We start from the raw sequence: 12441 nt of genomic DNA, 5'->3' as shown, positions 1-12441 counted from the left end.
ATGTGTGTTTAGAGATTTTCTATGTGGTTTCATTTTTTTTTTTTTTTTTTACTTAAAAAGTTATGATTTTGATAATATTTTTTTTCTAATTTTTCTCTGATTATATTTTAACAGAGTGTGTAGCATCATTAAAACTCCTTAAAAACTACTTATTTTTGCTAGTCCTTGCTTATTTTGCTTTGCTATAAGGGCCTTGAAAAGTGATAATTTTCTATCTAGGTGCTTAATTTTTTTTCTCTATCTGATAGGGAGAAAAAAAAAAACCATGTCACTATGCTGTAGAATCACACTAGATCTGCCCATTGTATGAAAGTTATATAAAGTTTTCTTTCTTTCTAGTGATGATCAGTATCTTAGTTTGCAACGCATCATTGTGGATTTGTTGTGCCCTTTGATAAACGAAGCTGATGTAGTACCAGCAGAACTCATTAATATTATTTTTAATCATATTATTGAACCAATGAAAGTAAGTGTTCTGAATTTATGATGAAAATTCAAAATCTTGATTGAATTAAAATAAATAAAAACTAATCTTTTTTTTTTTTTTTTTCCCCTTCCAATCTAATTTAGTCTCAAAATACGAATGCATGTAAGTTGGCTCAGGAATTATTAAGGAAAACAGCACCTTCAATAGGCATATATGTCCAAGCAGTAGGTTCTTTTCTTTATTTTTAATTTAATTTGTGTTATTTTATTTATTAAGGAAAAATTTAATAACTAATAAAAGTAAATAAAGTTTATGAATTGATAATGATGTTTTAACTGCTTCCCTGACTTGCCTCAATTATCTCAGGTTCATATATATTGCAAATAGTTATCATGTTGAGGAAACTGACGTAGTTGAATTTGTCAGTACAATTTATTTTATCTCATTTTTATTTTTCCTTAAGCTTAAAAAGAGAGAAAATATTCTGCTTTGATAGTTTGCCTATTTTTGTTGGAGCCTTTTACCATTGAATAGTGGCATTGGATATGTGTTTTGCTTGATTGTGTGTACTGTGACAGCAAATAAGTAAGGATAGTTACTTTGAAAACAAATTAAGAAATGGAGATCGAAACTGCAAGTGATGGGAATGATTTTTTAGATAGTAATTGTGAAGAGATTGAATATAATGGACTAATATTTAACTTTTCTCATTTATGTGGAGAGCAAACTCGGGGAGTTTTGATAATGCCATAAAATATATGGTAATTTTTTTAATTGATAAGGGAAGCAGTTAAAGATGGGGGAAAAAATTATGTATTTGATATAAGTATGTGTCATTTTGGCTTCATTGAAAGATCGAGTTAATAATGAATAAAGTCATTGGAGAAATGTTCTAGCATTAAATATATGTGCATTTTTTATTTAGATTAATAGCATTTTTAACAGAAAATAAGGATAATTCTTAGATATCCTCTTTTTCCTTTTAAAAAGGATGCCTGATAGTGCTTATAATATGTGTACTAACTTTAAATATATTTGCATTGTTTATTTATATTAATAACATTTTTAGCAGAAAATAAGGATAATTCTTAGATATCCTCTTTTTTCTTTTAAAAGGATGCCTGATAGTGCGTATAATATGATATAAATAGCTCGAACAATTAAGTGCATTAATCGAAAAGCTATTTAAAATTATTGCTTTCCATTCTTAACACTTTGTTTAAGGAATAATTTATAATGAGAATAAATATGATTTTTACATATAGCTTTTTTGTTGGAATTGTATAATTATAGAAAAATGCATTGATAATTTATCTTATCCACTCTTATAAAGTTCTTAAGATTTATTGGTAGAAATTGAGTGACTTGTTTTGCTCCGAAATTTTCAAAAAGAATGATATTACTAAAATACATTTGAACATCGAAAAATCTTGTGGTAATATAGTCATTTGAAGTAAATGGATTGAATAATCCTTCTTATATTCAAAATGTCACTCACTGGTAGGAAATTGTAAGATGATGCAGTATTCAGAATTGCTCTAGACTATTGAGGGAAATATTCTGTAGAGTTCAATAATAATTTTTTTAATGCATAATATTACATAATGTTGAATTTTTTTGATAATATTAGTAAATTATATGAATTATCTAATTGCTATTTTGAAATATTTTTCTTTATTACAGTATTTTACAAATGAATTTTATTTGGGAGAACCTAATGTATCTGAACGCCTGTGTGATTTAATTTTCGAGTTGCATAGTATCGACAGTAGCATGATGGGCTTTGTGATACCACAATTAGAAGGAAAATTAAAAGTAAGCTTTTATGTTTTGATAATCCTGTATATAAATAACATATTCCATTCTTTTGTTCTAGTAATTTTTGCTTGGATTAATTTTTCTTCTAAAATTCTTGAGACTAGAACAATTTGAAAACAAAAAGGCAGTAGAAGTCATGATGTGAAAAATTAAAGCACTTAAAAATAGAGTTTCAGAGATGTTAGTATCATATGGCAAGGTTTGGATAGAACCAGGAAATTGAAAGTCAGAATTTTATTTAGCTGGAAGAATCAATGAAATTCGTAAAAATATTTAAAAATCGGTAACAATTGCTGATGAGAACATTTTGAACCAGACATGCGCACAATCGGCGGTTTTGTGCAGTCATTTCTATGGATCTGCAGCTTAATGCTACTAAATTGATTATATCAACATCAAACAGACTTCTTTCAAGGGTATGACAGAGTTTTGGAATTTCCTTATGATAAGGAAAGCAATAAGCTGATGAATATGACTTACAACAACTTTAACGAAACTTTCGGAAAGATGGTGAAAGTGATGTTTGAACTAGCGCATGATAAAATTTTAATAAATAAAAGCCACAATTTTACATCTATTTTAGGTTGTCAGCCAAACTGCTGTACCATTTTTTATTGTTCACTTCTGTTACTGTGATTGCTTTTTTAATTTTTAAAATAATTTTAATTTGATAACTCCTGAAAAAGTATTTTTGTATGCTGTGTGTTTATGCATTTTTTAAAAATTGAATTTGCTTCCGATAAAAGAAGAAACATTTACATCGATATTTTAGTTTTAACTACAATCCTAGTTTTGACTGTAGATAACTTAACCTTTGATCAGATTACTGATTATTTTATCCTTATTGAACCTTAGATCAGATTTACTACTGTTGAAATGGATGAAATTAAATACTCAGTATTGAATGCAAACATTTCAATTCAGTAAGCTACACACTTTTCCTTGAAAGCTAGAAATAGTACATTTATAGATACTGCAGTAACACAAACATTTTTTCCCCAGTTTTTAAATGTAATTATTAATTTCTTAATTTGTGCATAATATTTGGATCTATTTTCAACAATTAACGAAATCCTTTTTCCTTATACTTTTAATTTAAAAGTAACTATTTGACTTTGTTCTTGATATTAGGGATTGCAATGTCGGACCAAAATTTCAATACCAGTATTCAGTATTTTTTAGATCTTAATACCGGTTTTAATACCAGTAGAAATTTTAGAAAAAGAAAGAAAACACAGGTGTTTCTTTGTTTTATTTGCCAGTTTTATTAGAGTGTAAATATCATAATAAAATTATTTGTAATTTTTAAATTATAACAGTATATAAAGAATCACAAAAAAAGTAAGGGAACATCTTATTTATTTAAATCACAAAAAAGTGTAAATATCAGTACTCAGTCTGTGGTACTTTGAAAAGTGATCTTTAAAAACATAATGCATCAATTGTACTGTCATTAAGCCTGAAAAGTAATTTTGTGCAAAAATTACCAGCTGTCCAAAACGCTCTTTCGGCGTCTACGCTAGTTGGTGGTACTGTTAGCAATACGCGATGTACTTTTTCCAAGTATTTACCTCTAAATCCCTCATATTCAATGGATGGTTCGTCGGATGGTTTTGGATATAGCTGATATCTGTATTGTATTTTGGTTCCTTGACATTTTTTTATTTATCGCTAATTCTAATTTTTGTTCAAGAGACAATTCCTTTTCACTATCGACATTAGTACCATCATAATCTTCGATAACTGAACCGAATTCTTCTGCATGTGGATAGGTTTGTGGGTAAAAAAAATTAAGAAAATTTACTATAAACTTAATCAGAATTGAATTGGTTATTTTCTTTTCTTCTTTTACATTTTCATTTTTAAAATCATTATAATTATGTAAATACCATAAGACATTTTCTATTTCGGTATGCCTTTCCTTTGTGCGATTTTTCAATGTAATATATAATTCTTTAGATAGTGATGTGTGCTGTTCTCTCATGATTGCAACATGAAATTTATTGTTGCATTAGCTGTTAATAAATTAAAATCTCTCCGACATAATGCCTCTATAGTCAGTTTTATTGGAAGTAGAGCTGATATAGTTCTGGATATTAAGTCGAATTCACTGTCTGAAAAATTAATTTGCAGGTTTAAGTCGATTATTGCTTTTTGAATTGGATTTCTAAATTTCAAAAACCGTTCCATCATTAGGAGTTAACTGTACCAACGTGTCTTAGAATCTATTATTAACATATATTCTGTTTTGTGTTCAGTTAGTATATATTTTTGTAATATGGCATTTTTTGTAGGGGAACGTTAAAATATCTTAACAATTTCTCGAACTTTATAAATTATAGGAAGCAATTCTTGATGGGTTAATATTTCATTCTCATTAGCAATATCAATTTCCACAATTACATTGTCATTATCTTCATTGTCAATATCACTCTCACTCTTACTCTCTTCAAAGTTGGAATCCGAAGTTTCTATATCCACAATATTTTGATTCTTCTGTTCTTTATTTTTTTGGTATAATACATCTATTACTCCTAATTGAATTCCATGAGCATAGCAGAATTGCTGATTTGCACCAATCAACTTTCCAAATTTTTTCATAACTGTTGCTCCATTAGTCGTTATGGATACAATATCTTCTTTCAGGGATAATCCATGTTTCGCTAATTTAGATTTAAGAAATTAATTAAGCCATTAATTAGCTAATTTATTTCGCCAGTTAGGGAGACATAAAAACAAAAACGTATACTATTTTGCTATGTTGGCAATCCCTGAACATATAATAGAGACAATTTTAAAAATTTCTAATAATTACCTAGAAACCGGTATTTAAACTTGTGAATACCGGTATTACAAAATTGTAGAAATGGCTCAAAATACCGGTATTCGGTATACCGGTATTGCAATCCCTACTTGATATCCTTTGGGGAATGAAGAATGTTAGGCATTCAGTTAATAGCATTTGCTTCATTTATTTTCTTTTTTTAGATTTTAGTTTTTTATCAGGAAGTAGTTTAATTTTTCACTTCTCAGAGAAGTATTTAATTTTTCTTTGATTTCTTGAAAAGTTATAGAAAGATAGACAAAATATATATGCATTAATTTTTGGGAGAGAAGAGATAAAAGCAGTTTGTGATTTAGTTATGCCTTGATTATTCAACCAACAAAATAATGAGATGTTGATGTAGGAATATCGCCAATCATCAATCTTTTCTGTGAATATAATTTGGAGCAAGATAGAGCAAGCAGAATTACCAACACAACTGCTAAGGAAGCTTCAACAAATTCAGCATTTAAAGATAATATTATTAAGCAATCATTATGCTTAGTTAGTTGCATGATCCTTGAAATGTGCACAAGGAAGTTTCAAACTTGTTCAGGTAAATGTTCCAGATAGTAAAATTAAAAAGTTCTCTTATGGGCCAAAAAAATACTCTAAAAATCAGTTAACTTTACTCTTTACATTAAGAGTATTTTTATATAAATATCTGGCGAATTTTAATGTGTATAATTTAATGTTTGATAAAGTATTCAACAAGTCTTTACAAATGAAGTCAGTAATTTCTATGTTCTAGAGAGCTAAGAATGGGTAAATATTTAAGTGTTTTGACTTATTGAATGATCAAATTCAAAATGATCTTTCAACATTGAAGAATCCACAAATGAAAATCTGAATCATGCATCTAAAATTTTCAGAGCCTTAAATATCCTTCTCATATTATTTACAACTACAGAATGCTGCTATTTCTGAACAAGCAATTGAAATGTGGGATGACTTGTTATATGTTAAAAATGTTGAAAAGGGTTAATTTCTTATACAGAAATATGAATCGTATATATTTTTGGAAAGTGAAATAAAGATTCGACTGTCAAACTGAAGTTTTCCTTGCCATAGACCAAAATTTACCAACCATTTTTAAAATTTTGCCAAAAAGATTGTCCATTTTTACTATTTTGATCACGAGGTATGAAAAAGATAATCACTGGCTGCTAGGAAGCTCAGATTTGTGAAAAATGTTTTTGTAGGCTTGTAAATTTGAAATAGCTTCTGCAAATTTGATTTTTCAAACAAAAATTTGTATTCTGATATCAGAAAGTTTAATTCTGGATTCTTTGGGGGATGAATACTAAAAAAGCTTATTCAGAGGGGAAAAAAGAAAAGCATCTGACAGATTGGAAACATGAATGTCAAGACTATACCTTATGTCATTATATATACTTGAATTCATGAAGCTTTGAATGTCTCTTCTCATCTGTAGAAATCTCCGAATTAACTAATTAAAGTCATTATATTTACTTGAATTCATGAAACTTTGAATGTCGCTTCTCATCTGTAGAAATCTTCGAATTAACTAATTATAAAGATAGAAAAGGGCAAAGATTTTCTAACTAACTTAAATAGAATTTTTTTAAAAAAATTAATGGTTTCCTTTTTCAACTCATTTGTTGGCCAGGTGTTAGGCATTTTTTCCACATCTGAGTCTTGTACATAAAATTAAGCCACTTGTTGTACCATTGTGACTGATACTCAAAAGCAAATTGTGAAACACTAGTTGTGTCACCAGTGAAAGACATGAAGAAACAAAAGGCCTGTAATGTGTCAGATATGCCACAAAGGTCCATTGACCATTAAAGGAATATTTATTAACTTGGCATATTTACAATAAAATGCTGGCTTTCCCTGCCCTTTTTTTTTTATCCTATATAAATTTAATTTGTCCTGGGCATTATATTTCTTAAAGTGTCATTGGAGAAATCGTTTGCTGTTATTTTCTTGTTTTTATAATTATTTTAAAATGAATATAAAAGCCAATTGGATTGATAATTTATTTTTGCATTTTTTCCCCTCATGTTTTTTTTTTGTTACATTTTTTTTCTCTTTTTTTTCCCCTTTTTTTAAATCACATCCTTGGTTCTTATTACTTATATGTGTCAAAGAATCTGAAAGAAGTAAATGCCATGATTTCCATAAACACAATTTTATTCTATATGAGCAGATATGGAATCGTAGCTGATGGTTAAAGAAATCTGGACTTAAGATGATGCCTCAATAACTTCAAAAAATAACAAGTTATGTTAGAATTTGTCATTCAAATGATATTTGAAAGCATCACAACTTGTCTATAAACTGATATAATATTATTAATCGGTATTTTTAAAATTTTATTTTGACAATTCCTATAGCTACATTAGAATCTGAATTTTGCCTTGCAATTTATAAAGATTAAATCTTTTAAAGAAAGTAGTTGTGAATCAGAATGTTAATTCATAAGATATTTTCAGTCGATAAAGCATCTAAATAAAAGGCAATCTTAAATCTCTTCAAAAGAAGAATAAATTTTTAAATAATTATTAATGATACTAAAAAAATTATATTCAAATTATGTTCATTTTTTTGGAATTTTTCTTTTTGAAAATATAGAAACAATTTTATAATTTTTCTCTAAGTTTGGAGAAAGAAAATAAAAAATTTTTAAAAATGAGAAAATCGATTTTAAATTAAAAATTTAAATTTATATTATTTAAGCCTAGGTTCACTCTAATAATTAATACTGGTTGAGTAAAATTTCCTTTTAATTTTCTCTTGTTATATCAATTTTTAAATTTAAAATTTAAGTAAGTTATTTTATTAACTAAGTATCAAAATATATATGATTAATTTAAGTCAAATAAGTAGTGAAATTCCATTGTGAAGTATGTTAAAAGCTATATTTTCATGATCATAATGGAAAGGTGATTAATGAAGAGGAGAAATGTATTTTGATTCCCCATGTCACATCTTGTACAATACTGTCCCTAATTTCTTTAGTTAGCGAGCTTTCATTGGGATGATCATAATTCAAAAATGTTTTTATTTAAAATTTTGATGTTAGTTATAAATGTTTTTAAAATATCGCTTTCTTTTACTATTGCAAATTAAATTTGTCCTTCTTCGTTGATGATACCTCATTATACTTTATGCTTTTGACTTGAAGACGAGTGATGAACAGGAGCGTATGATGGTTACCAGGCTTGTGGCTAGGATGTTTTCAGAACAAGTATCCAATATGATAAATGAAAATCAATCTCTATGGGCTAGCTTTCTTTCCAGGTAATTTGATTTTTGCGTTATTTGTATTTCATTAAAATTATTTTAAATTACTTATTGTGATAGAGTGTGTGTGATCAAATTGACCTTCAAGTTAAATTACATTCTTAATTGTTCTACAGATTCACTGATGTAAGTGCTAATGTCCGATTACTTTGCACAAAATTTGTTCCTAATTTACTTTGGAATCAACCGGGTTCAAGGAACGAGATAGAAGGTATTTTGTTTCAATCATTTTTCATTCTCAATGTACTGATTGAATTACGAGAACAAATTTTTGTTTAAAATATTATATTGAATCCTTTATAGATATGATAAAACAACGTAATCGAGATGCAGATGAAGATGTCCGTCATCAGATAGTTATATCAGTATGTGATGCTGCAAGCAAAGATCTTACCTGCCTCAGTGCAGACACTTTTCAACATATCAAAGAGAGAACATTAGACAAAAAGGTTTGCATTACATAATCTTTACGTTGTCAAATAATAAGTGAAAATTGTTAGGACATGGAAGTAAATATAAAAAGTTGTAATAAATGGTTGGTTAATGGTACTTGGAACATTTTTCTATTATATGTACTTTAAATTATACAAGAATAATATTCTATAATTTTTGTAAAGGAAACATAAAGTTGAAAGTAGTTTTTAGAGTTGTTTGTTATTTTTGTATGATATACATAATTTGTTTTGTTACAGTTCCATGTGCGAAAAGAAGCTCTTTTAGGCTTATCAAGGCTTTACAAACAATATTTGGTTGATCCAGAATATATAGACCCAGATTCAGAGGAAAAACTCGGTTTTGTGAAAAATAAAGTTTTACATGTTTATTATCAGTCAGCTCTTGAAGATAGGTAAATTCACATTTACCTTATTGATTAATGTCTCTCCTTTTGTAATATTACATGAATGCAAATAATAAAAATTTTGCCGCTCGTTGTCAGCCTAAGCAAATTTTATAATTTTTGATATTATAATTAATATTTATTTTCAATTAAAACTGCAGCACTTGGAAAGTATTTTGATAATTCTGTACTAAAATTTATGCATAATATATTTGAGCAACATTTAATCCCACTAGATATTTAATATAACAGTAAAAACTTAAATAAGAGAAAAAAAATTAATACACATTTTATGGATCAGTGCATATAAATTCTGAAATTAAAAATCATAACTTATGAAATTTGTTGCATAAATTTTTAAATTTTATTTTTTATAGTTATTTACCTCATTTCATTATTAGCATTCAAAAGTAATTATCAGATAACAGTATTCAATTAGTTAGAATGAGAAATATTTCAGTTCCTTTTTATACTTTATTTTATTAATCAATCTAATGTAAAATAAAAAAAATATATACTTTTTAAATATATTTTTCAATCTACTCATATCACTTAAGGGTTTTGAATATTTAATTTTTATGCATTATACGCCCTTTTATTTGAATGTTAACTTTTAAAATTTTGGAAATTTATAAGTATTTAAATAAAATGGTTATTTTTATCTTTTTTTGTAACAAATAATGCATCTAATGAACAAACAGAAAATCTTACATTAATTTTTTCTCTCAATAACTTTTGATTTCAAAACATATTTTCCATGTAAATATTTTTATAATTTTATTATGTGTTTAATTTTTTGAAGCCTTTATTCACATCTCATAGCTAATATCTTTAAATATAAGAATTTTATTTATATAAATACATAGAATTAAATATTATCTCTTCTAGATTTCTTGTTGAACGCATTCTACAAACTTGTCTCGTCCCATATCAAACCCCTATGGAAAAAAGAATGAAAGTGCTATATCGATTGTTTGCTACACTCGATGATTATTCAACAAAGTAAGAAGAATTTTATATTTTTTAGATAAAATTATTAAAGAATGTTTTTAATTCATTTGATCTTTCTTTGTATTTCCTTCATTTCCATATTCGTCATCTACATCTGCATTTTCTTCATCAATGCCATATTTTCTTATGGCATTGATTTGACATTCAAAATATTTTTAATTAGAAGAAATTATAATAAATGTAAAAAGAGTATTTGTATTATTACTTTCTTGTGATATATTTTTAAAGAGAGGAAAGTGTAACTTGAAGAGAACAGCTATAGTAATTAAATTTTGAGTTTCAGAAGAAGAAGAATTCAAATTTGTATTCGAATCCCGTTAAAGATTTGTCATGAAGGACTAATACAAATTAGTTATGGTTTCGCTGGTATAGCATATTAGTATTAGATCAGCTCTCCTGTTTCTCTGACTAATTCAAAATTATGAATTCAACAGAAATAATCTTGATGTTACTTCAAAATGAAATATTAATTTAACTGAACTTGACATAATAAAAAGAATTAATTATAAACTAAATGAGATTAAAACAGCAATTGATGTTTATTAAATGCTAGCCATTTATGATTTTAATAATGTACATTATTATTATTATACTGGAAAGGAGTTAAGGATTGTGCTATAAATATGTCCTAGATGCTTTCTTTGTTTATTGTCCGTTAATAACTAGAATGAATGTATGCATTCAAAAAGTTATGTAAATATGTAGTTATAGAAAATCAAATTGAATGCAATAAGAGATACATACAGAGCAATAAGATAACATATACAGTATTTTGATAATTTTCAGGAAACCAATCTCTTTGACTTGAGTTGAATATTAACAAGCTTTCAATAAAATTCCAATGAAAATAATGCATGACTCATTACTTATATGATAATAATTTTCATTGTAATTTTTTTCAGTGCAGAAAGTCATTATGCTCATATGGTTTAATCATATTTTTCATTATATTACAAATGACTTTAGATACAGCCATTTAATATTCATATTTCTAATTTTATTTGGATCTGTCTATAATTATGATTGTCATTTTTAAATACATATTTCTTGCATAATAAATATACAAAGAATTTAATTCTTCACAATCACTTTTTTCATTTTTGTGCAAATAACTTATTTGAAATTATTACTAAATAACGTAATTAAATTAACTGGTATACGTTATGTGAAGATTAGGTGAACATTAAATTTCTGTTTATTTTGCTTTTAAAAATTCTTAAGACTTGTAAATCAAAATTTTCAGACCCTTTATTGCGGACTGATGATTTTGAAGTATATTAACTTTTAAATTACTGTTTGTTACTAAATTATATTACTTACAATCACTTTTGTTTCTGTTTCAGAGCATTCAAAGAAATTTTGAAAAATCAAAGGCAGTAAGTAATCCGTACTCAGACTGTGAATTTGCATTGTCGTTCTAGCTTTATAAATTTTTATGCCAAAAATATCTACAGTGCACGAAAAAAGTATAAGGACAACATGTAATTGCATGAAAATATGCTTTATTTCCATTTCACCTAAATGAACTTTTTATATTTCTTACTTCTGCTGCATAACTTTGTGATAACACTTATACCACATAAAAAACATAATTTAGCTTCAAAATATTGATTTCACAAAATTTAACATTAAAGGAAATATTGAAAAAATTATAAGGACATGTTGTAAAATACTTAAAAAATGTTTCAATAATCAAGAAAACTACCTTTTTTTTCAATCACTTGAATAATCCGAGAGGTCATAGACCCTGAAAGATCTTTTAAAATGTACACAGATATTTTTTTCCAAGCGTCTTTGATAGCGACGACAAGATCTTGTGTACATTGATACTGTGTGCCGTTTTTATAAACTTCTCGGGCTAGAAGTCCCCATAAGTTTTCGATTGGATTAAGATCGGGACTTCTTGCCAGCCAATCAAGTAAATTTACAGAATTAGCTTCAAACCAGAGTTTTGCACTCGCAGAAACGTGTTTCGAAGCATTATCCTGCTGAAAAATATAGTCCCCTGAAGTAATTAGTGGCGCTTCAGGTAACAAACTTTCTCCTAACATATCAACATACCTGTCCGAATTCCTTTTACGGTTGATAAATACAATTGGAGTGTTTCCATTTGCCGCAAAAGCGCCCCATACCATAACCGAGCCACCACCATATTGACGCCTGGAAAACACTTCCTTGGTCTTTCGCAGATCATACCAAAAATAACGAAAACCATCAGGTCCATCAAGATTGAACTTTTTTTCGTCCGAAAAA

The 12441-nt window shown here is 27.3% G+C and overlaps 1 protein-coding gene across 3 annotated transcripts in view; it reads left to right on the top strand.

The window, feature by feature from the left end:
- LOC129983861 (sister chromatid cohesion protein PDS5 homolog A-A-like) overlaps positions 1-12441 on the top strand; it is a 91900-nt gene that overhangs the window by 19108 nt on the left and 60351 nt on the right. For all 3 annotated transcript variants that reach the window (XM_056093638.1, XM_056093707.1, XM_056093568.1), the window contains exons 6-14: positions 340-466; positions 571-651; positions 2111-2242; positions 8221-8336; positions 8456-8550; positions 8643-8788; positions 9032-9186; positions 10066-10179; positions 11532-11564. In XM_056093638.1, coding sequence (XP_055949613.1) covers positions 340-466; positions 571-651; positions 2111-2242; positions 8221-8336; positions 8456-8550; positions 8643-8788; positions 9032-9186; positions 10066-10179; positions 11532-11564 — 999 coding nt within the window. The remainder of the gene's footprint in view (positions 1-339; positions 467-570; positions 652-2110; positions 2243-8220; positions 8337-8455; positions 8551-8642; positions 8789-9031; positions 9187-10065; positions 10180-11531; positions 11565-12441) is intronic.

The sequence above is a fragment of the Argiope bruennichi genome, chromosome 1 (genome assembly GCF_947563725.1).
Source record: "Argiope bruennichi chromosome 1, qqArgBrue1.1, whole genome shotgun sequence".
Lineage (NCBI taxonomy): Eukaryota > Metazoa > Arthropoda > Arachnida > Araneae > Araneidae > Argiope > Argiope bruennichi.
Note: the sequence above shows the minus strand (reverse complement) of the source record. Positions and strands in the feature narration are given on the sequence as shown.